Source organism: Crassostrea angulata, chromosome 7 (genome assembly GCF_025612915.1).
Source record: "Crassostrea angulata isolate pt1a10 chromosome 7, ASM2561291v2, whole genome shotgun sequence".
NCBI classification, from domain to species: domain Eukaryota; kingdom Metazoa; phylum Mollusca; class Bivalvia; order Ostreida; family Ostreidae; genus Magallana; species Magallana angulata.
In genome coordinates, this window is record NC_069117.1 from 17,560,779 (window position 1) to 17,583,227 (window position 22,449).

The following is a 22,449-nucleotide window of genomic DNA, read 5'->3' on the forward strand; positions in this document are numbered from 1 at the left end:
TCGCTATTTCTGGTCACTATGATATAATCCAATTGATCAGTGTTGTCAACATACATTAATTAATTGAAAACAAACAGTTTACACGCATACGGCTGTGTTGCTGTTTATTTGCCTATTTGTTACTAAAGCAAGAAAGGGTGAACATAAGTTTATCGTCCCAACATTTCGAAATCTTTTTAAAAAAATATATTTCAATACTGAAATTAATCGTCTTTCATACCCCATTTACAACTATGGGGGCAGGCCTCTTGTTAATAAATCCGAAGGTCACCGAATAATTACAGCTCGTAGTAAATGTAGACGAGTGACGTACATTAGAAAGAAATTATGAATGGAGCTAACCAAAAATAAATTTTTAAATACCCCCTAGCGATTTATTTCAGTCTATGTTTAGTATTTAACAAAATCTTTGTCAATGTTGTTCTTTTGTATCTACGAGTGACATAGATTTTAATTGAAAAGTTTTTTATCTGATTACTTTGTACCGTTAATACCCATCGCTTATATTCAACTGCTATTTTAAAAAAAAAGTATTGTGTTTACAATGACATATATATATATATATATATATATATATATATATATATATATATATATATATATATATATATATATATATATATATATATATATATATATGGTTTGGTGACAAATACTTGAATTTTGGGTTGCGCAATATTAGGGATCTATAAACAATTAAGTGTAAAAATAAATACATCTCGGTCGTAAGAGGCGCTAATCTGACACAGGAAACTATGCATTGAATGAGCAAAGCTTTTAATAAGGAAAAGATTTATTACATGAGACAGGATGCTTTAGTCAGAGATATGACATTATATGTATCTTTTATGTATTTTAGATAAAATATGTATTTCTCTGCTGCAGCAATTTGTCTGAAAATGTCACTACTGGCCCAACATCCCAACCTCCAACCACTCCCTGCCCTAGCCATGCATGACATAACAATGTCATTCAATAATTGAAAAAAAAAGTAAAAAAAAAAAAGCGAAAACGGGTATTTGGTCATAAACCGAGTGTGTTACATAAATCGGGTTTTCCCTGAAGTCGTTGTGTAATCACACATTTCGTGTGTTTGCAGTGCTCCCACCTGACCCCCTACAGCGCCCGTGAATCACGCACTATTACTGGCATCTGAAGATAACTTCCCGTCGTCAACGGACGCGAGACACTATCACGAGGTGTTCAAATATGGAGTTTCTCTATTTTTTATCTTATTCTTTTTATTTGAAAAGCCATCGTAATGTTTATAAAAAGAATGAGGGTAATCGGCTCACAGATCGCTGTCCCAGATACTGACCGGGGTACCAGCCAGTGAGGGGATTTTTACATTATTGTTATAAATTATATTATTACGTATTGAATGCTTATTTCGCTCAAACCATATCAATGGTACAAAAAACAAAAATATTTACAAATGTACAAATACAGAGTCAAGTTAGGAAGAGCAAGAGTTTAATAAATCAAGCTAATAATATATTTTTTTAACAAATATGGACAATTTTGTTAATGAATCAATGTCACTGGTATTCATAAGGTTCCCAAATTTATTAGTGATAATATTTGTTGAGTATTTTTCTTGAATTAATTTGTTGCGGAATAAATAAAATGCCTGGTATTCCATAACATAGTGGTATTCGTCACCCAAAGTGTTTTTATTACAATACGAACAAATTCTCTGACATCTTTCTATGTTATTGCATCTTCCAGTTTCAACTGGTAATTTATGATTACAGGTTCTAAATTTTGTAAATATGAATCTTAAATCATTTAGAAGTTTTTTAAGATAAATTTCCTGTCCAAAGCTTTTCTTAAAGATTCTGCAACTCAAACATTTGGGTGCATTTTCTACATTCCTGAACCATACTGAACCGTACCCTAGCAACAGTGCTCCCTACATTCTCATCACAGCCAGAAGTTCAATCAACACATTTCATTTAAAACAAAGAACATCAAAAATTGAGTTGACTTTCTAAGCTATAAATACATTTATTTATTATTTTAAACACCTAGCAAACACATGAATTAATCGTTTTTCATATTTTTTTTTACCAGATTTAATAAAAGAACTTTGCACTGAAAAATCGTTTGAAAGAAAAAACACTTTCATTTGTAAAATAAGTAAGTACAAAAATACACGTACTTGCTGAATTCAGCTCAATGAATAATGAAAAAAAAAAACATTTCTTTTCTCCTCAAAATATATGTTCACGCATATTGGCAAGTTTTGAATCAAATAAAAATACCTGCATTTTGTGATATTTGTGATTGTTAAAGCTATTTTGTCAATTATTGCGCATACATCACTTTAGCAGTTGCTACGTGTATTCCTGTGGCTTATATACAAGAAGAGAGATAACTCTTAAAATAAAATATTACCAGATTGACAACCAATATTTAGTATTATGTCCCTTGTGAGAAATTGTGCTACACAGAAATTCTATCCCAATGCCTCTGACCATGAAGATAAAGAAATTTGATTGATGAATTAAAAATGTGATATAAATGTAAAAAACGACAAAATCAAATCTTGTTCATAAGATGTATTTCTCTCTAGTATAGAAAGTTTTCACCTGTTGACCAGTTTAATTCCCTGCAGCATCTCCACAAGATCCACACTGACGGAACTGTTTGAGTCTTTAATGTTTTTCTGTAGCACTGACACATTGGCACTGAGTCCCCTAATCAATGGGTCTACTGGACCCCCCTTTTTCTTACCCCCTGTTTCTGACCTGTATGTGGGGTCAGGTAACACAGGCTGGGAGGGGAGGGCATACAGCACTGTGTTCACATCGTCTGTAAAGTCTTTGGTGTACACATAGGGAAACACTTCCTGGATGTCTTGGAACACCTGATTCTTCAGCTTGTCATCTCGGCAAACAACATTTAACATCAGTAGGCCTAGGAGAAAAGTGAGAAAGTCTCATTCCATGATTATCGAATAACACACCAATTACAAAGTACCGATAACCTTTCCTGATTGGGCTTTCAACCTCACTTCAAGAGAAGAAGATCTGAAGCTTTTAATGTAGAGAATGTTAAGCTTCTCAAAAAGCTTTTTAAAAAGCTTTTTAATAATGGGGGAATATTCTTCATAACTTTATCTTTTACAAATATGTCTAAGAAAAAAAATACAAATTGCAACTATGCATGATAATGTACTTTTTTAAATACATGTACAATATTATTGCTAAAAATAGACTTACCAGAGTCTTTGAGCAAATCTTTGACAGAAGTCATAAAAGCAGGTGTTACAAAGGGCAGGGGCGGGCAACTCATGCCTGTTGTCCTATCTTTACTGTCTACATCTAGAATCACAATGTCTTTTTTCTGTCCTGTAAAGAAATATTACAACTAGGTTGTTAAACAATTCGAAAATACAAATGTTTTTAAACTGATTCTATACAAAAATGGAATTATTGTTTATGATTTTTCACAATATTTAAATACTTTCAAAATACTATTTACCGGCATAGATGTGATACATATTAACTTGGAGGAACTATTTTTAAAAAAAAACCCTGCCATAACTGGATATATGAAAAACTTTCAATAAAAGTTTTGATGACAACTAAATTAAGAACCTTGTTTTATGGCATCCTGAACAAACTTGATTCCGTCAGCCACATGAGCTCTCTGTCGCTGGTCCTCCTGGTATCCAAACCACTTTCTGGCCACCTCTACGATCGCCGGGTCAATGTCCACGCTGTCTATCTCCATCTACATCAGTCACAGCAAAAAAAAAAGAATATTTTCAATGCAAATTAATAATTAACAAAAGAATGTAATAAACAATTGTTTTCCTTGATTTCTAACATATTTTCTTATGTCAAAAGATACACATACATGTACTGTTAAATAGATAACAGATCCTATATAATGTGGAGCTCAGAGGATCTGATATTATATGTACCAGCAATATAACTTCAGTAGATTTACCTGTGGTATGTATTGATGTAAAAAGTTGGGCAACCCTCCTCCACCAAGACCTATCAATACACAGCTTAATCTCTCTACAAAGTATGATCAAAATATAAACAGAAAGTTTAAAACAATTTACTGGGATATAAACTTGATTGGTCACATGGTTAAATCCAGTAAAGCCTGAAAGACTTTTCGAAGTATTTGATCAGTCAAATTCATATCTCAGTGAACTTTTTTTCACGGTTATAACTTATACTTATGTTTGAGAAAGGCAAATTCTTCACACTTCAAAAGTATTAAACTGTATCAAGTATTAATCAACCATCAAACCATTAGCTTAAGCAGAGATCATTGTAAGGTCAAGAAATGACATCTGGACTGATTAAAAATATTTACAGAAATGAACATTTTTGCTTTTATATGGTTCATATACATGTATTCAAACACATTTGCAAATGTAAATATGGCATTGAATATACATGTATATTTGAAATTTTAATTTTTAAACCAACAGGAATGAATTGAAAATTAATGTGTCTTAAAATCTCCTTTCAAATTGTATATTTAAAAAAACTGCATAGGTGTCTACATTCAAATGAAAAAGATACTGAAAAGGATCACTTACCATTTTTATTAACAGCAGAGTTTAGAAATCCTAATCCTGTCACCATGGCAACATAGTAATGGCTGGCCAAATAGCTGTTGTCAATAACATGTTTTTTCTTTCCTTTTCCTTTCTTTTTTCCCTCTACAAGTAAAATATATCATAATTAAGAAACCGAGCTTTCTCACATGTACTTGGTTCACTTCTTACATACCAGTACAAGTATATTAAATATCTTTTAAAATCATAGTGTAAAAACCCCTTTAATGACATCACCTGTATTGTATTTAAATTCAAATTTTATTAGTTTATAAAAAGCTATAAGGAAAACAGACTGAAAATATGGAATTCATAAAAGTAACTGCTATCCTAACATTTCTGTGATAAAACTTGTAGCATGATAATAAAGAATCATCTACCTAATTTCAATCTGGCTTCCGATTGGATAACATTTGGACAGGAAGTAAAGATGAGTCTTCTGAATGTTTGTCCTTCATCAGCTACCACATCCTCCACTATATAGTCCCCGCTCAGTTCACTGTGACCTTCACACACTACAGTTCGACTCCCAATGTCTTCTCCCAACGACAGAAATGGAATCTTTAAAAAATCATCTCTCAATAATTGGATTTTTTTCTTTCTTTTTCTTTCTTAACATAACAATTTTCGAATCAAAATAGCTTTACAAACTCGGCTCATCAATTCACCAGACATCAAGACTGGCAAATCGTACTATAATGATTTTTTGAAAGATCGAGTCATTTTATCTTATAGCCTATTAAAACAACATGCTGCATATGAAATGATACCTAACAAATTGGTACATATCCTCCAATGTCCATTATGTTGATTTTTAGACAAAGTAAAAAGTTATCACACATATTAAATTGCCTAGTTTCAGTGAAAAATCTCCTGAACACACCTGCACTCCTTCTTTGTAGCCTGGTGGTGCCAGTTCCATGACTTTCAATGACAGCTCCTGTTTAACACTTTCCATGTCAACATATGTGTGGTGCCTGCTAAGAGAGACCACCACTAGTCTCTCAAAGCCTGCACTCTTAGCCAAGTGGGTCCTCCCTTCCTCTGACCCAAACAACCAATCAGTCTCTCTGTCAAATTAACTACTATTCTTAGTCTCAAAGGCTTATACATGTATTTAAAAAAAATAAACTCTCTTCTATTTCTTCTATTCTCTCTCTCTCTCTCTCTCTCTCTCTCTCTCTCTCTCTCTCTCTCTCTCTCTCTCTCTCTCTCTCTCTCTCTCTCTCTCTCTCTCTCTCTCTCTCTCTTAGGATGTATATACATGTATAAGTTTATATTAGTTTATAATAAATATAAACTAAAAATAAATGATTTAAAGATGTACAAATTACCTCCCCTGTGGCACTATAAAAATGGCAAATTTTCTGAGGCCAGTTTCCGGTACATCCACAACGTGCAGGGTATAACGTGGCTCAGTGGATGCTGATGTAAACAGGGTCAAGGACACTTGTTCTCCAAACAAATTCCTGTAAGTAAAACAAAGTCTTGTCATGTGTACACTGGCATTGCATGTTATTAAATCCTAAGGTAAGAGGAATTGACACTGCTCAAACCTCTTGCTAAGTTTCTGTCTGATCATGGCATAGTACTGTACTTCTTTAATCAGAGTTTTCATTTCGTCTACATCATTGTGTCGGCTTAATTTATCCTCAGAGTTGCTAATTTCAAGTATCTATAAAAATATAAATTCCATACAACTTTTATGTAAACCATCATAAATTGAGATTGAAAAAAAATAAAATGAACTCAAGAACAAATTCAGAAAAAATGAATATTTTACTTGATATAAAACTGTTTTCATAAATATCGCAGCTTAAATGGCAGCACCTATTTCACTTACAGGTTTCATATTTGGCATTTTCTTAAATTTTGTGAAAACTACGGCAAACACTGGGAGATGGAAATCCTTATCTGTGTTTTCAGAATTCTCTGTGTCAATCTTGTGAATTCTAACAGGCCAACCTCTAAAATATACACGTAACAACTGATAGATCAGATTATGTAAACTGGTCATTAAAAGAAATTCCTAGCTCAAATTTATCATCTAAAATGATCAATAAACATGTAGTTTATTCAATAACAAGTGAAAAGCTGTCAATATGACAGCAAACCGGGTTTTCTTTTATGTGAACTTTATCCATAATCCATGTCAACCCATATCCAGGGAAATGGTGTACCCCTATATGCAATATTTTGTCAAAAAGTGACTAAGTTCAAAAGCTGGTATTTTTTTCATAAATTATCAGAAATCAAAATCCTAGCAATATGCACACCTCTGATATACCCTATGTACAATTGATCTGCAAAAGAACAACTTCCTATCTTGAAATGTGTAGGAGGAGTTATCCATACAATGAGGGTACCCTATATGCAATATTTTGCCAAAAGTGACTAAGTTCAAAAGCTAGTATTTTTTTCATAAATTATCAGATATCAAAATCCTAGCAATATGCACACCTCTGATATATGTACAATTGATCTGCAAAATAATAACTTCCTATCTTGAAATGTGTAGGAGGAGTTATCCGTACAATGAGGGTACCCTTTTGGCAGCCGCCCACCCGCCCGCCCGCCATTTTCACCATTTTAATAACCAGATTTTTCCTTCGGAAAACCCGGTTAAAAATTGTGGTTGAAATTATGTAAACTTTAATTAAAAATACTATTCCCTCAAAAAACATGTATGGCACCTCTGATCTGTATGTGATAAATAAAGATAATACAAGTCAATATCATCTAAAATCTACAATTTTTCATTGCAAAAATCTTAGTCTTAAAATTTGCACTCGTAATTCAAAACATGTACTCACATATCTGGAAAATACTGGAGAACTTTGTTCAAGATATGGTCTTGCATTAGGGATATGCAGACGTAGCGACCACCAAGTTTCAGCACTCTCCCAATTTCACAGAACAATTTATTGATGTCTTCATTCACAGCCTCTGAATCGTCTACCATTAAGGCATCCAATGTTCCTTTGTCCAAGACAACACTGAATGAAGAATCTTCAAATTCCATCTATAACCATAAAGGAAAAGCACAAAATACTAACGATGTTTGCTTCTTAGTTTCCATCATCAACAAAACTTGCAGACTTGAATATGACATTTTTTAAATTGAATTGTTAGATTTTTAAATGAATAGCAAAGACATGTTCATCAGTGAGTTCAATTTCTATTCCATATTAATCAATATGTAAAATTTGAATTACTCTGCAAAATCATTTGAGAGAGAACTTTTCAAACAACAGGATCACACATATATATATCTATATTTATATATTTATATTGTATATTCATTGAATAATTATTTTGCACCATCTAATTACGAGTTGAATGAAACAACAGTGCTAAAACTGATGCTTACATCAAGTGCATCCATTTTTAGATACTTCATTTCTGGCCTCTGCTCTTTGTTTCTCTCTGTCATTTGTCTGACCACGACATCACTGATGTCAATGTTTGTGATGTTGTGATGCCCAACATCAAACAGGTTCTCACTCAGTACCGAGTTACCACACCCAATCATCAGGATATTATCAGCTGTCTTAACATACTTGTGAAGAACTCCACAAAGCTCTGGATATTCTCCATACCTAACATAAAGCAAAATAGATGTATTTTACAACTGCTACAGCATTTATTTACATTATTTATTATCCTAAAACACTCATTCTCTAGTGAAGACACATAATTTTCTTGAATAATATATCTGTATATCAAACCATCATAGAATTTGCATTTTAGGAAAGAATCAGTAATTTTTGAACAAACAACTTAAACCAAAACACAAGAAATCAAGCATCATATACGTTGATTTGATACTGTATTAATGATAAATTTGGTGCATAAAAGCAAATATCTAAGCAAAATAACAAGTAATAAGATATTAAATTTAAAGCATTAATGATTTGTTTCAGAATGATAAAGTTCATATTTTGTTGCTTGATTCACACATATGTTTTTCTTGTAGTCATCCAATTATCGGTACTTAAAACATGTTAATGTTAAGTAATTTGCACCATTTATCTGTCTTAGTGTTTATATGGAATAGCACAATTTACTGATATACATGTATAACAAAAAAGAAATCATTTTTAATGGTGGTCTGAACCATTCCAAAAAAAAAAAATATATATATATATATATATATATATATATATATATATATATATATATATATATATATATATATATATATATATATATATATATCTGAAAATAGAGTTGAGCTACAAAGCACATTTGCTTATCCAAGACTCCACTAGTGATTGGATTTGCTGAAAATGTGACTATCTGAATCTCCATTGCATACATGTATGCCATACAAATAATACGGAATCTTGTGTTACACATCCACCAAGGTCACTTAATCTGGTTTTGTGCTAAAACTGTATGTTTAACAATATAAATGCTTAATGTACATATTAAAAATGTACCATTCAAATGCCTTTGTTCCTCTTTTCTTAAAAAAGTTCTCCCAATATTCAGCTGAATGGAAGTCTTTGTAGTTTTGAGGAAGCAGATTCATTTTATGTCATTTTCAAAAGCACCTGGAATTGAATTTGAATAAATATGTGAATGTCTAAAAAAAACTAAAAAAAAAACAACTTTCCAATGGAATTTACATAACTAGCAATGTACGACGTTAAAAGAAAACATGTAAGAAATGTTTGCTTATAGTCTTTTTTAAGTCTTACGTTATTTAAGAACATTTAGATGTTAACTGTATGTTATTAAAAGTGTATGCCAATTCTGTTGTTCAACGTCATAAATATGAATTAAAGCAAAAGTGGAAAAGTTTGCATTTTATGAAAATATTTGTTTACCCACGTTTTCGACGGTCAACTGAAGTTCGTCAAAGTCGATTTGTAGCTTGTTACTTCTCTGCAGTTCGAGTTGTGAAAAAACGTTTCTCTGATTTCAATTTACATAAATGATCTTTTGTACCTTCTGTGACAGAAGAGCAGAAAGGGTCTAGAAGAAGCTTATGAAAAGGTAAAAATTTGATAAATTCTTGTGAAACGTATATTTTGAATAACATATTTATACAAGCTGTTGTATATAGTAAATTGCCAATGTGTTTACTTGTCTAAACAGTAGCAGGGATTACCTACATTTCCTTCAGTGTTTAGAACACTGCACTTATCTGGGATGCACAATTTACATCAGAATAATATCTGTCTTAATGCTTAAGGACAACAACAAAATTGCTGTAGGAGGCTAAATATATTATATTTAAAAACCCGGTATTTTATAGCAAGTATATAATAAGAATACTTATTTTTCTTTTGAATACAGTATGTTACAACTCCTTAAATAGAGAGCTACTCCTATAGTATCAATCATGGCTATGATGGACAATGCAGGTTTCCTTCTGGCTCACATTCGAAACTCATTCATTACAAGTGATGATACTGGAATGTGTGAGTTGATAATCGAAAATGATGAAACAGACAGAGAAAGCAAAAAAGTTTCCAGGTATGTTATGCAAAATATAAAGATTTGTTTGATTTTCTTAATTATACTACTAAGGTCGCTCGCAGGTTTAAAATTTTGCGCCCTCTGTGCAGGGTATTTTGCATTACTGTCGTAAAACGCATATGTGAAGTAAAATGTTCAAATATACAGGTTATCATATAATGTTTATATTTTTAAAAAATACTTATATAAAAATTATTTTTAGTGAAATGAATTGTTAGAATAATGTTCATAAGTATTTTAATTATTAAACCGCTTCTAAAAAATCGACAGTATCCACGTCTGAGTCAACGTCTCCGGTTGACGTCAGTTGAGACTTTGACGTAACAATTGACAAAAATAAACGTCATGCATTTTTTATTGCAGTGTCAATAATTAAAATTGAAAATATTATTTGCAAAATAAAAACAAATGCACGATCCTTTCATGTTCTGTGTGAGTAGAAATTAGGTATTTTTTATCTATTACAAATAAAATTAAATATGATTCGTAAACATCTTTGTATTCTATACAATTCTATATGTAAAATGGCTGGCACGACATGTTTATAGGACAAAACTATGAGGGCGGATAGCATTAAAACTATCTGGTCAATTTCGTTTTAATTTGGCAAAAAGTGTATTTATACGGTATCCTTCCATCGCTGAAAATTAAAAGAAAATTGTATGTTTGTATATTTTTTACATATGAAACTGAAATGAAACCCCCTTTTTTTCTATATAATCATATATAAAATGTCGGGCATGATTGGGACATACCCCCAGAATTTGAGTGCGGTAAACAGATAAACTATCCGCTCAATTTACTGTATATTTTGCAAATATTTTACTCATAAGTTCACCTATCACTGTAAAGAATTAAAGGAAATCGTATATTTGAAACGTTCTCCCTCGAGACTCCTTAAGCTCAACTACCTAGTACATTTATTTAAGGTCAGACGACACGTTCCTTGAGAATCTTTTTTGTATCTCGTCGTAATAAAGAGTTCCAATAAAAAATATTAATTTTATAAATACTTTAAAAATGATCAAAATTTACTTGTAATTGGTTATATGTCTAGATGGCAGAGTGGTTAGAACTGTGGCCGCTCATTGCCAGAAGCATATAAGTTCTAGAGGTTGTGAGTTCAAAGCCCCACTCCGGCGGAGATATTTTTCTAATTTAGTGAATTTCGCAGTGCTGTAGATGTATTTATTTTTATATCAGCAATTCAAGTGTATTTTCAAGAAGATTATATAGGATAATGCAGAAATGCCTGGTAAGGTACCCCGATTTTTTTGCAAGAAAGCTTGTCAAAGTAGTAGTAAACCATTAACAAATTCCCGGAAAAAGATATCTAAAATTGAGGAACGTGTCTTCTGACCTTAAGCTGTCAAACTTATATTCATTGCCTTTCATTCTCTAAGAACCACTTTAGAGGGTTTTATTTAATTGAGGCACTTTTTGTTTCACTGCATGTTATTTTATTTAGGCTAGATGGATCCTTCACCGATAGCGGTGCAGAATTCTCAGATCATGAACTATCTACATCTTACGATATTCTTCCAGACATGGGATATGGTAACTTTTTACATCATATAGACTACCACTTTAACTCTACAATTGCTTTATAATACAATAAATAAACTCATCTTCAAAAAAATATTTGAAATTGTTGGAGGTTTACTCTATATTTGTACACATACTGTTTATAATAGTGTAAATTAAATCTTTTTAAGCTAATAGGACAAAATCTTTGTATGTGACTAGATTAAGATGCTAAATTCATTGCTCACACAACAGGACACAGACTGAGATCTAACACTGCACAGAGACTGGAGAGGTTAAAGAAAGAGAAGAAAAGTCAACGAAAGGTCAAAAACATATCATGGCGAGACTGTCCATCAGATTACACAGGTATATGTTGTCTATTTCACAGGATTTTTTTCACTTTCATGATAAATTTAAAAATATTCCTATGGATAAGTATACTTAGCTAACAAGCATTCCGTAATGATGTTTAGAAATTTATCTCAATCCTGGGTTGTTGTTTTTTTCCAGAATTAAGATACTTTAATGAAATTCTTCATTGTGTTTTATGAATCAATATGATTTGAAAAAAAAGTTGACAATGAGAGAGAAATGGAAAAAAAAATAATGAGAAGGAATTTAAAAAAAAAAAAAAAGATTATCTTAATGATGCTGTTGTTCATATAAATATATAAATTGGTTTATATGCAAAATAAACTAAATTAAAAAGAGAGAATTTTTAGAGTTTTGGCTCACCTGAGCTTAAAGCTTAGGTGAGCTTTTCAGATCACTCTTTGTCTGGCTTCAATCTGTATGTGTGTCTACAAGTAAAATTTTCACATTTTTTTTTATCTTTTCCAGAACTATATAAAAAGTTGTTTTGGTCACTCATTTTTGTAAATCGGTGTATTCTGATTCATTTTATATTAGTTTTCCCTCATTTTGAAATTTCTGCCACTTTAGCATATTTTTCACAGAATCTTTATGATTTTGACTCCTGAAATAAAGTAAAACTACTAAGTTACTATTGGAAGTGATGTGGCCCATAGGCCTCTTGTTATCTACTTTGATCATCTTTATTCTCTCAGAAATAATAATAATTAACTAGACTCTTGTTGCTATAGCAACAAAAAGGTCTTCCGTTCCTCATGTATTAATCTGCACAAAAAATCCAGTTATCTTGTAAACAGAAAATGGATATAATATATATATAAGTTTTGTGTCTTGATCTATCACAGTTTCTGAGATCTTATTTATACTTTGTTTTTAAAAAAGAAGGCTATCTGAGATATATGAGATGTCTCACCGGAAGTAGAACTTTTTTTTACCAGGTGTAGATGACTTTTTGTATTTCTATAGTTAAAATGTTACTTCAATGCTAAATAACCAAAATATTTTTAAAAATATCAAAATTGAGTCTTTTTCCTGTGACGACCGGAAGTTACGCCGGATGAAACAAAATAGTGTTAACACGTGTCCATAAACAGGTCTATAATCCTACAAAGTTTGGTTGTTGAAGTCGTAACCGTTTTTGAGATCTCGTCGATATAAGGTTTTTTGTCTCGGGACAGGAAACGGACAAACGGAAGTGCTAAATGAAATTTAAATTTTTTATATCTTGTTACTTTCCTATTTTACATTATTATTCATCGAAGTAGCTAAAACTATAAAAGAAAAACAGTTTTACGGATAAACAGTTTGATTTGTTTGAACTCTTCCGCTGTGGACCGGAAGTGACGGAAGACAAAATGAAACTGTTTAAACACATCTTCAATCAAATGTCTATGATTAGTAAAAGTTTCGTGTCTTGATCACTTACAGTACCTGAGAACTTGCGGGTACAAAATATGTTTTAAAAAAGCTTCCTGTGATAATCGAGATATCTCACCGGAAGTAGAATTTTTTTGTTTATTTTACATTGTATAGATGACATTTGTAAGGATCTATACTCATATCTTTATTCTATGGAAAATAAATTAAATACGTAAAAACAAAAAAATTTGAAGAGCTTCCGGTGACGACCGGAAGTTACGCCGAACAAAACAAAAATGTTTAAACACATCTACAACTATAGGTCTATCATCCCTCAAAGTTTGGATGTTCAAGTCTTTATCGTTTCCGACATCTCGAGGTGACAAGCTTTTTGTCCCGGGACAGGAAACGGACGAACGGAAGTGAGTTTAGAAAATCTTTTACAAAAAACCTCTAGATGTTTATATTTACAGTCATTCCTGAAAATTTTAGAATAATTCATCAAGACATCTCTGAGAAATTCATAAGACAAAAAGGGGAAAAAAATAATAATAATAATAAAAAGAAACATTACAATCACTATAAGGTCTTCCGTTGGAAACGGAAGACCTTAATTAGACTTTTGGCAACCAAAAATGAAAGAGACATAGCTCAGCATGCTTCAATTTTAGATACATGTATTGTCAGATGATGCATTTTACATTTTTCCACTGACTATGTGGTTGAGTGTGGCAAAAATAAAATGGGATTGAAAATTTTTCTTAGTATGGTATGCCTTCATGTTTATAATGCAAAGTTAAATATAATGATATCTTTTTTACATTTTTTCACCAACAATTTTTGTTTGTAGCTGAAGATAAAGGGCACCTGTTTGAAAAGAAATCTCTGCCGTACCCAGATTCTGATCCAGGGGAGCTGTCAAAAGCTTCCAAATTATCGCAGCAAATTGAGAATTATGCCAGTTCAGGAGAAAACCGATTTCTGGAATATGCAAAGTTTGATGGAAGGGTGTGTAAAGCCTATAGGCTTTAATTGATCTGCTTATTTCTGTCTGAAATCCTAAAACAAAAATAGTTTTCTAAAAACTGTATGTGATTTATTGTCATTTAGTGTTTATTATTTCAAATTTTGGTTTTAAAGGCCAGTGTTGGAACTCCAACTAAGAAGATTGATATATTTTTGACCATGTGCCCTCCTGGAGAGAGGGAGTATCCTATTACAGTCATTGTTGTGGCATCAGCCAAAATCCATGATTTGATTGGCCTAATTTGCTGGCAGTACACAAATGAAGGAAGGGAACCTAAACTTAAGTGAGGATGATTTGAGTAACATTCAAGAGTTCTCAATGGTAGTGGCTGTTGTTAGACTATTTTAATCTCTTTAGAAAGAAGATCTCTGTATAAAGATAGGTTAATGGTCAAATTTTAAAGCTTAAATATTTGGAATTAATGTTAAATTATGGCCATATGCGTCAAAGCTTTAGGCAGATCTGATGGTTAATTTGTTGACCACCCAGCTTCCTTCAATGAATTAACACCAGTACGATGAATTGGTGCTGATATAGTAGATCTGTCATACTTTCAGAAAGATACATGTATTAAATGTAAATGATGATTGGATTAGAAATTTTGGAATTGTAACTCATCAAATAACATTGCAGTGAAAACATTGAGATGTACTGTCTCCACATTGCTGAAGATGATGGTGAGGTGGACACAGATTTTCCAAGTTTAGACAATAGAGAACCAGTGTCCAAGTTTGGTTTCTCAAAGCTGGCTCTTGTAGAAAAAGACATTCCTCCACCTGCAAACAACCGCTCCACACACGTGGTTACAGTGTAAGTTCTGTCTCCACACACATGGTTACTGTTTACGTTCTGTCTCCACACATGTGGTTACTGTGTAAGTTCTGTCTCCACACAAGTGGTTACAGTGTAAGTTCTGTTTCCAAACACATAGTTACCGTGTAAGTTCTGTCTCCACACACATGGTTACAGTGTAAGTTCTGTCTCCACACACGTGGTTACTGTGTAAGTTCTGTCTCCACACACATTGTTACTGTATAAGTTCTGTCTCCACACATATGGTTACTGTGTAAGTTCTGTCTCCACACACGTGGTTACAGTGTAAGTTCTGTCTCCACACACGTGGTTACTGTGTAAGTTCTGTCTCCACACACGTGGTTACAGTGTAAGTTCTGTCTCCACACAAGTGGTAACTGTGTAAGTTCTGTCTCCACACACGTGGTTACTGTGTAAGTTCTGTCTCCACACACATTGTTACTGTATAAGTTCTGTCTCCACACATATGGTTACTGTGTAAGTTCTGTCTCCACACACATGGTTACTGTGTAAGTTCTGTCTCCACACACATTGTTACTGTGTAAGTTCTGTCTCCACACACGTGGTTACTGTGTAAGTTCTGTCTCCACACACATGGTTACTGTTTACGTTCTGTCTCCACACATGTGGTTACTGTGTAAGTTCTGTTTCCAAACACATAGTTACCGTGTAAGTTCTGTCTCCACACACATGGTTACAGTGTAAGTTCTGTCTCCACACACGTGGTTACTGTGTAAGTTCTGTCTCCACACACGTGGTTACAGTGTAAGTTCTGTCTCCACACAAGTGGTAACTGTGTAAGTTCTGTCTCCACACACGTGGTTACTGTGTAAGTTCTGTCTCCACACACATTGTTACTGTATAAGTTCTGTCTCCACACACGTGGTTACAGTGTAAGTTCTGTCTCCACACAAGTGGTAACTGTGTAAGTTCTGTCTCCACACACGTGGTTACTGTGTAAGTTCTGTCTCCACACACATTGTTACTGTATAAGTTCTGTCTCCACACATATGGTTACTGTGTAAGTTCTGTCTCCACACACATGGTTACTGTGTAAGTTCTGTCTCCACACACATTGTTACTGTGTAAGTTCTGTCTCCACACACGTGGTTACTGTGTAAGTTCTGTCTCCACACACATGGTTACTGTTTACGTTCTGTCTCCACACATGTGGTTACTGTGTAAGTTCTGTCTCCACACAAGTGGTTACAGTGTAAGTTCTGTCTCCACACAAGTGGTAACTGTGTAAGTTTGGTCTCCACACATGTGGTTACTGTGTAAGTTCTGTCTCCACACACATGGTTACTGTGTAAGTTCTCTCTTGCTGCTTCAGTAAACATCTATGGTAATGTAACTTGTTTTATTCTGAACTGCATGGCTATTTGCAAATTAAAGATGACACATGTTATACATGTAGTTGGCTTACAGTAAGTTCTGTCTCCACGCAAGTGGTTACAGTGTAAGTTCTGTCTCCACACATGTGGTTACTGTGTAAGTTCTGTCTCCTCACATGTGGTTACTGTGTAAGTTCTGTCTCCACACATGTGGCTACTGTGTGAGTTCTGTCTCCACACAAGTGGTTACAATGTAAGTTCTGTCTCCACACACATGGTTACTGTGTAAGTTCTGTCTTGCTGCTTCAGTAAACATCTATGGTAATGTAACTTGTTTCATTCTGAACTGCATGGCTATTTGCAAATTAAAAATGACACATGTTATACATGTAGTTGGCTTACAGTAAGTTCTGTCTCCACACATGTGGTTACTGTGTAAGTTCTGTCTCCACACATGTGGTTACTGTGTAAGTTCTGTCTCCACACATGTGGTTACTGTGCAAGTTCTGTCTCCACACATGTGGTTACTGTGTAAGTTCTGTCTCCCGACACATGGTTAATGTGTAAGTCCTGTCTCCACACAAGTGGTTACTGTATAAGTTCTGTCTCCACACATATGGTTTCTGTGTAAGTTCTGTCTCCACACACGTGGTTACAGTGTAAGTTCTGTCTCCACACACGTGATTACAGTGTAAGTTCTGTCTCCACACAAGTGGTTACTATGTAAGTTCTGTCTCAACACAAGTGGTTACTGTTTAAGTTCTGTCTCCACACAAGTGGTAACTATGTAAGTTCGGTCTTCACACATGTGGTTACTGTGTAAGTTCTGTCTCCACACACATTGTTACTGTGTAAGTTCTGTCTTGCTGCTTCAGTAAACATCTATGGTAATGTTACTTGTTTCATTCTGAACTGCATGGCTATTTGCAAATGAAAGATGACACATGTTATACATGTAGTTGGCTTACAGTAAATCATGATAATGAGCAAAGAATTTCCATCATTGAATTGAGCTGTATTGATGCATAAACCAGTATTTAAAATGAACTATGAATCCGTATTTCTTTATAATTGATATTGCAAACAATTTTGAATTTTTGATATCATGTATTATGAATTCATCAATAACCCCATCATGTTGAAAATCTTTTAAAGACTTCCCCAATAATTTAGCATGTATCTCCTTAATAGAAGTCATTGAGATATTTTGGATACCAATAATTGAACTACATGTATATGAAATAGCTTAAAATTAAAAGCCATCAATCACATTCATTAAATTAAGTGAAAAACGCAGTGCTTATTCTGTTTATTTTTTGTTACAGATATGTTCCAAACAGAGGCTTCAACAAATTCCAAGTGGAAAACATGAACACAACTATTCGAGAAATTTTACAGAGGGTATTAAAACGAAGAAAAGTTAAAATAAGGCCAGGTATGATGCAGTAATAAAAATTACATTTAATATACACATTACATTACAAGTGATTCTCAAAAAGCAGATTTGTTAGATCCAACTGTGGCTCATTTGCCATGAATATCGAGATACCTGTGCTTGTAATAGGTTTCGATTTTGTATGTAGGTCAGCAGTACAACATTGAGAAACAGAGCGAGCCCGGGGTGTCATTAGAGCTCGATGCTACACTGGCCAGTATGGACACACTAGAGTTCTGCCTCGTCCGTGAAAACAGTATGTAGAACAGAAGCTGTAGTTTTACAAATTAGTGATGACTTGTTAACATGTTGATGGAATGAAATATTTTTCAAGATATACAATAACTTGATTAGCTTTTAACTGCTGTAGATTACAAATACCATGTAGTTTGTTCCCTTAGTATCTGGTTAGACTCTATCTCAAACTGAGTTAATGGGACATGTTTATTTGACTGGTTTGCTGTACAGGTACTCGTGGTGAGTTTGAGGAGGAACGGGACGGAGATGTGTCAACGATAGCGGACTCACTGACCAGCCATCAGTACAAGAGTTACATCGTCAACATGATTCATCGACTCAGGACCAACACGGAGGTCCAACTAGGTTAGGCTTGTTCCATTGAGAAAATATTCTTTCATTATGTAATTTAAAATTTAAGATGAAAAATTTGATATTTAATTTTTCTGTATCAAATGATCTATTTGTGTGTTTTGAGTGAATAACCAAAATTTTAATGACAGAAATCAAGTTACAAGAGAGATACAGAGGAAAGAAACTGGTATTGTGTAAACAAAGCTCGAATCTTATATTTGTTAACAAATAATGTACTAAAGTAAAAAAATTGTCATTTCTTTCACAAAATAATTAGTGGCAACAAAATAAACTGATTTAATGTGTTCCTGAATACTTTTATCAACAACATAGAGCAACATTTGAGTGAAACTTATACCAATACAATGCAGACGTAAACAATAAAAAGACTCGAGCTTTGTTTACAAAACAAAGAATTCTGACCTCTGTAACTTGCTTGTAACTCTATATTTGACATTTAAATTTTGACAAAGCGTGATAATCATCCATATTAATCATGATAGGCAATAAAATTGAAAAAATAAATTTTGAAAAATTTGAGCTCAAATCGTGTCCAAGTCCCTCTAAGAAGTGAAATGCAAAGCTGTTTAGTGAGTCTGAATTTGCAGAGGGATGGATACATTCATGAACATGGGATGAATGTTATTAAATTCAAAATATTTTTGAATATACATGTATAAGTAAAAAAATTACATTTGAAATAAATTTGTGAGATAATGATCAAACTAAAAATGCCATGAAAATGTACCAGAGTATTAAATTGTGCACTGTGTTTGTAATAACTCTGCTTGATATATGTGAAATTCTCAAAATATTGTTATCAAGTGTCATTTCTGAATAAGAAAATAACATCCCTGGGGTTGCAAACACATGTACATGTATTGTAAATTTCTAATGAAAGTATTGTGATCTACTGGAGTCAACGTACATTTGCACCTATGCTTTTTTGTGGCTTTTGTAGAAGTGGATCAGTGTTATTGTAACTAGAATGTCTTTTGTAGGAATAAGTGGGGAAAAGATCGAGATTGATCCAGTGGGTACTAAAGGTTCAGTCAAGTTCCTGAGGCAGAAGGCTGCTACATATTTAGCAGACACCATAGCCTCAGCAGACATCATAGAAGATAAAAATGGTAAGCTAAGAAGTCTCTTTTACTTCACTCTCTCAAAGTAATAATGATAATTTGTATACCTAGTTATCTTCTTATAAAGTTGATCAATGATTCTTTGACAGAATAAGTACTGGTATTTAAGGTTTAGAAAATTTGATTGTTATTTGTAAAAAAGAACCAACAGTACTAGTCACAATATGGTCTATTCAAAGGTTAGATTACCAAAAGCTTTTTTTTTCAAACCAGTAATGAGTTAATGTACAAAGAATTGTCTTTTCTGACATTGTTATCTCTGGTGTGGCAGGTAAATCTGTGTTCCGCCTGACCTATTTCACAGACAAGGACAGCTATAAGCACCACGACTTTGAGGCTGATGATGACGTCGCTCATGAAATAGTGCAAAAAATCAAAAACATTCTGGAAATGAGACTGAGTCCTGTCCGAAAAGATTACATGGCCACCAAGGAGCGAAAACTTAAGAAACGCGAGTCGCTAAAATTTAGTTAGCAAATACGCCGTAATATTACCATTCATCAGTTTCCTCAGGTGCAGTTGTTTTTGGAAATACATATGCATATGGCATGTTTATATAGGAAATATATGTGTATTGAAATCAGAAAGTATATTAAAGGATCTCACATTTGTTTTCGTTTTTTTTTTTTTTAATATATTATGTGTTCGAAGTGTACATGCAAATATTTGATGATAAATTATGAGTTTTTCTATTTCAAAGTATATTAAAGGATCTCACATTTGTTTTCGTTTTTTTTTTTTTTTTAATATATTATGTGTTCGAAGTGTACATGCAAATATTTGATGATAAATTATGAGTTTTTCTATTTCAAAGTTAAATGTGCTGATGTTTCCTATTTAAAAAAAAGTTAGCCAATTAATTTGATCGTAAATACAATAAAAAAAACTGTTTAGGTTAACTGCATTTTGACATAATTGAGATCTTGATTTGTAGTCTTTGAGAATTGTCAAATATATAAAAGAAAAAGAAAAAAAATATTGCTGGGTATAAATCCACAGCGAACAAGCTATATTCTCTTTATGTCAAGCGTATCCTAACTGCTCTGATGAACATGCAAAAAGAAAAGCATCCTATTACATGTCCAAAGATTTTCATCACCTCACACATTACTTTTCCTAATGGAAATAGAGTTTGCATGATTGAGGTTAAAGAAGTTTTATCCATTAAGTCACAGTCTGTGCCCTACTGCATATCATATTTCAATGATGCAAAACTAAACTTTTTCCGAAAGAAAAATCCACGGAAGTAAAAAATAGGAAATGAAAAAAAAAAAGAAAAAATTATGTGCATCATGTATACATAAATTGTTCGTCGTTGCCACCTACAAAATTAACACTGTTTTGGAAAAAATCTTTTGATGAAAAGGTTTGTTAACGTGATCTGTTGGTGTACATTCCCCCATGCTGGAGTTATTTATTTTCCTTTCGCCGCTCTCGACGCAGAAGATTCGCCGAAACCTCCCAGGAAGCTGACTGGCTTACTCCACGCATAGATTCTCCATCCATCATGGAGAGACTGAGCGATGTCTGCGATCGTTTGTCATCGGATTATTAAAGCACGAAGCTTCTTCAAAGCCCCTTGTTCTGTGTGTTTATACCAAATCCGACTCCTCGTCAGAAACCCACGAGGACTCTGTATTGACTGAAATACTCACAGAATAGAGATTGCTATTGATTAATCTGGCCGTCATATAAATATTTTTTCTTCTTTGTGATTAAATTATCTTTACCGTAAGTGAATGCCATTGGGCACTTTTATACATGATGCAGAGTTTTTTTCCCGATATTTTATCGTGTAATCCCCATTAGCTTGGTCGAGTGCACCTGTAGATCTGTGTGGACCTTTTAATTATATCACTACAAAAAAGATTACGTCTACATAATGAAAAGTAAGAACTAAATACAGTTGTTAATTAAATCCTCTTATTGTCAATATATGAGATTTTTGCCTGCAAATTGATGTTTCTATAGAAACTGAAACCATTAATGATTAAATACTGAGGTAAGGAAATAAGTTTCCCAATACTTATTTTGACTGATTATTTAAAAAAAAAGGGGGGGGGAGCAAATACGACATACAGTAAACTCCATATAGTACGAACATAGCGACATCAGGTTAATTGTTTAAATGAATCTATAATAACAAACACTTTTCAATTTCCAATCCAATTATTTTCAGACTAAAAGTGTATATGTTTATTTAATGCTTGAATAAATAAATGATGGTCATATGGAAAGGAACATGTACATAAAGAATTTTTTAGCTGAGCATTACGAATTCGTTATGCGCGCGGTCTTCACGAATTACGGATATAGCGACGCAAATCCAATGGTTCCTACGAGTTCGCTATAGCCGAGTTTTACTGTACGTGGGACATTGGTGAGATTTGTTTAGTTGAGCAAAGACAGGCGTCTTATTTCGTAATAAATAGATAGTTTTTGGATATGCTACTTATTTTAGTTACATTTTATACGAATTTTTCAAAGAAAAAACATTCGTACATGGAACCGATTGTGCATTCGTTCGTCACATGAACTTGTCAGCATCATGTATACTTAGTATTTACACGTCAATTCTTCTTTTGACAAAAACTAAACCTTTGTATATTTTAATAGGCTTGAACTCTAATTAATTTTTCCTTTAGAAATGAAAGACATTAAAGGTTCGAAAGATCTAATTGGGAATAGAACTAGTCCGTACGTGGGTCGGCTTTTTAAACACACCTCTGCTTTTTTGTGTTGCGCAGTTCATCCACAAATATTTTAATTTCATTTCC

General features: G+C 33.2%; 2 protein-coding genes across 3 annotated transcripts; one reads left to right on the plus strand and one right to left on the minus strand.

The window, feature by feature from the left end:
* Nucleotides 1-1,456: 1,456 nt before the first annotated feature.
* LOC128155684 (eEF1A lysine and N-terminal methyltransferase-like) lies at nt 1,457-9,499 on the minus strand. 2 transcript variants are annotated; one of them, XM_052817517.1, is made up of 14 exons: nt 9,422-9,499; nt 9,028-9,141; nt 7,956-8,184; nt 7,399-7,607; nt 6,429-6,552; nt 6,142-6,260; nt 5,920-6,054; nt 5,469-5,655; nt 4,966-5,146; nt 4,568-4,690; nt 3,958-4,031; nt 3,603-3,738; nt 3,225-3,353; nt 1,457-2,919 (listed from the first exon to the last, which is right to left on the minus strand). In XM_052817517.1, exons 2-14 carry the CDS (start codon nt 9,117-9,119, stop codon nt 2,588-2,590), a joined length of 2,070 nt encoding a protein of 689 aa, XP_052673477.1. In that variant the 5' UTR covers nt 9,120-9,141; nt 9,422-9,499; the 3' UTR covers nt 1,457-2,587. The 2 variants fall into 2 exon arrangements, with proteins under 2 accessions (XP_052673477.1, XP_052673476.1); XM_052817516.1 differs by having other exon boundaries at nt 9,418-9,468.
* Nucleotides 9,500-9,538: 39 nt separating this feature from the next.
* LOC128155685 (target of rapamycin complex 2 subunit MAPKAP1-like) lies at nt 9,539-20,284 on the plus strand. Its single transcript, XM_052817518.1, has 12 exons — nt 9,539-9,586; nt 9,890-10,069; nt 11,541-11,629; nt 11,852-11,965; nt 14,181-14,338; nt 14,471-14,640; nt 14,991-15,167; nt 17,830-17,939; nt 18,088-18,195; nt 18,408-18,542; nt 19,532-19,660; nt 19,944-20,284. The coding sequence occupies exons 2-12, from the start codon at nt 9,936-9,938 to the stop codon at nt 20,144-20,146; spliced, it is 1,527 nt and encodes a 508-aa protein (XP_052673478.1). The 5' UTR covers nt 9,539-9,586; nt 9,890-9,935; the 3' UTR covers nt 20,147-20,284.
* The last annotated feature ends 2,165 nt before the right edge of the window (nt 20,285-22,449 follow it).

Excerpts from the sequence above, each read along its gene's own strand:
- LOC128155684 (XM_052817517.1), bottom strand. The coding sequence starts at position 9,119 with ATGAATCTGCTTCCTCAAAACTACAAAGACTTCCATTCAGCTGAATAT. Across the intron at positions 6,553-7,398 it reads CTCCAGTATTTTCCAGATAT|AGGTTGGCCTGTTAGAATTC; the intron begins GTGAGTACATGT and ends TGTATATTTTAG. Across the intron at positions 4,691-4,965 it reads GGAAGCCAGATTGAAATTAG|AGGGAAAAAAGAAAGGAAAA; the intron begins GTAGATGATTCT and ends TTTTACTTGTAG.
- LOC128155685 (XM_052817518.1), top strand. The coding sequence starts at position 9,936 with ATGGCTATGATGGACAATGCAGGTTTCCTTCTGGCTCACATTCGAAAC. Across the intron at positions 14,339-14,470 it reads ATGCAAAGTTTGATGGAAGG|GCCAGTGTTGGAACTCCAAC; the intron begins GTGTGTAAAGCC and ends TTGGTTTTAAAG. Across the intron at positions 18,196-18,407 it reads CTGCCTCGTCCGTGAAAACA|GTACTCGTGGTGAGTTTGAG; the intron begins GTATGTAGAACA and ends TTTGCTGTACAG.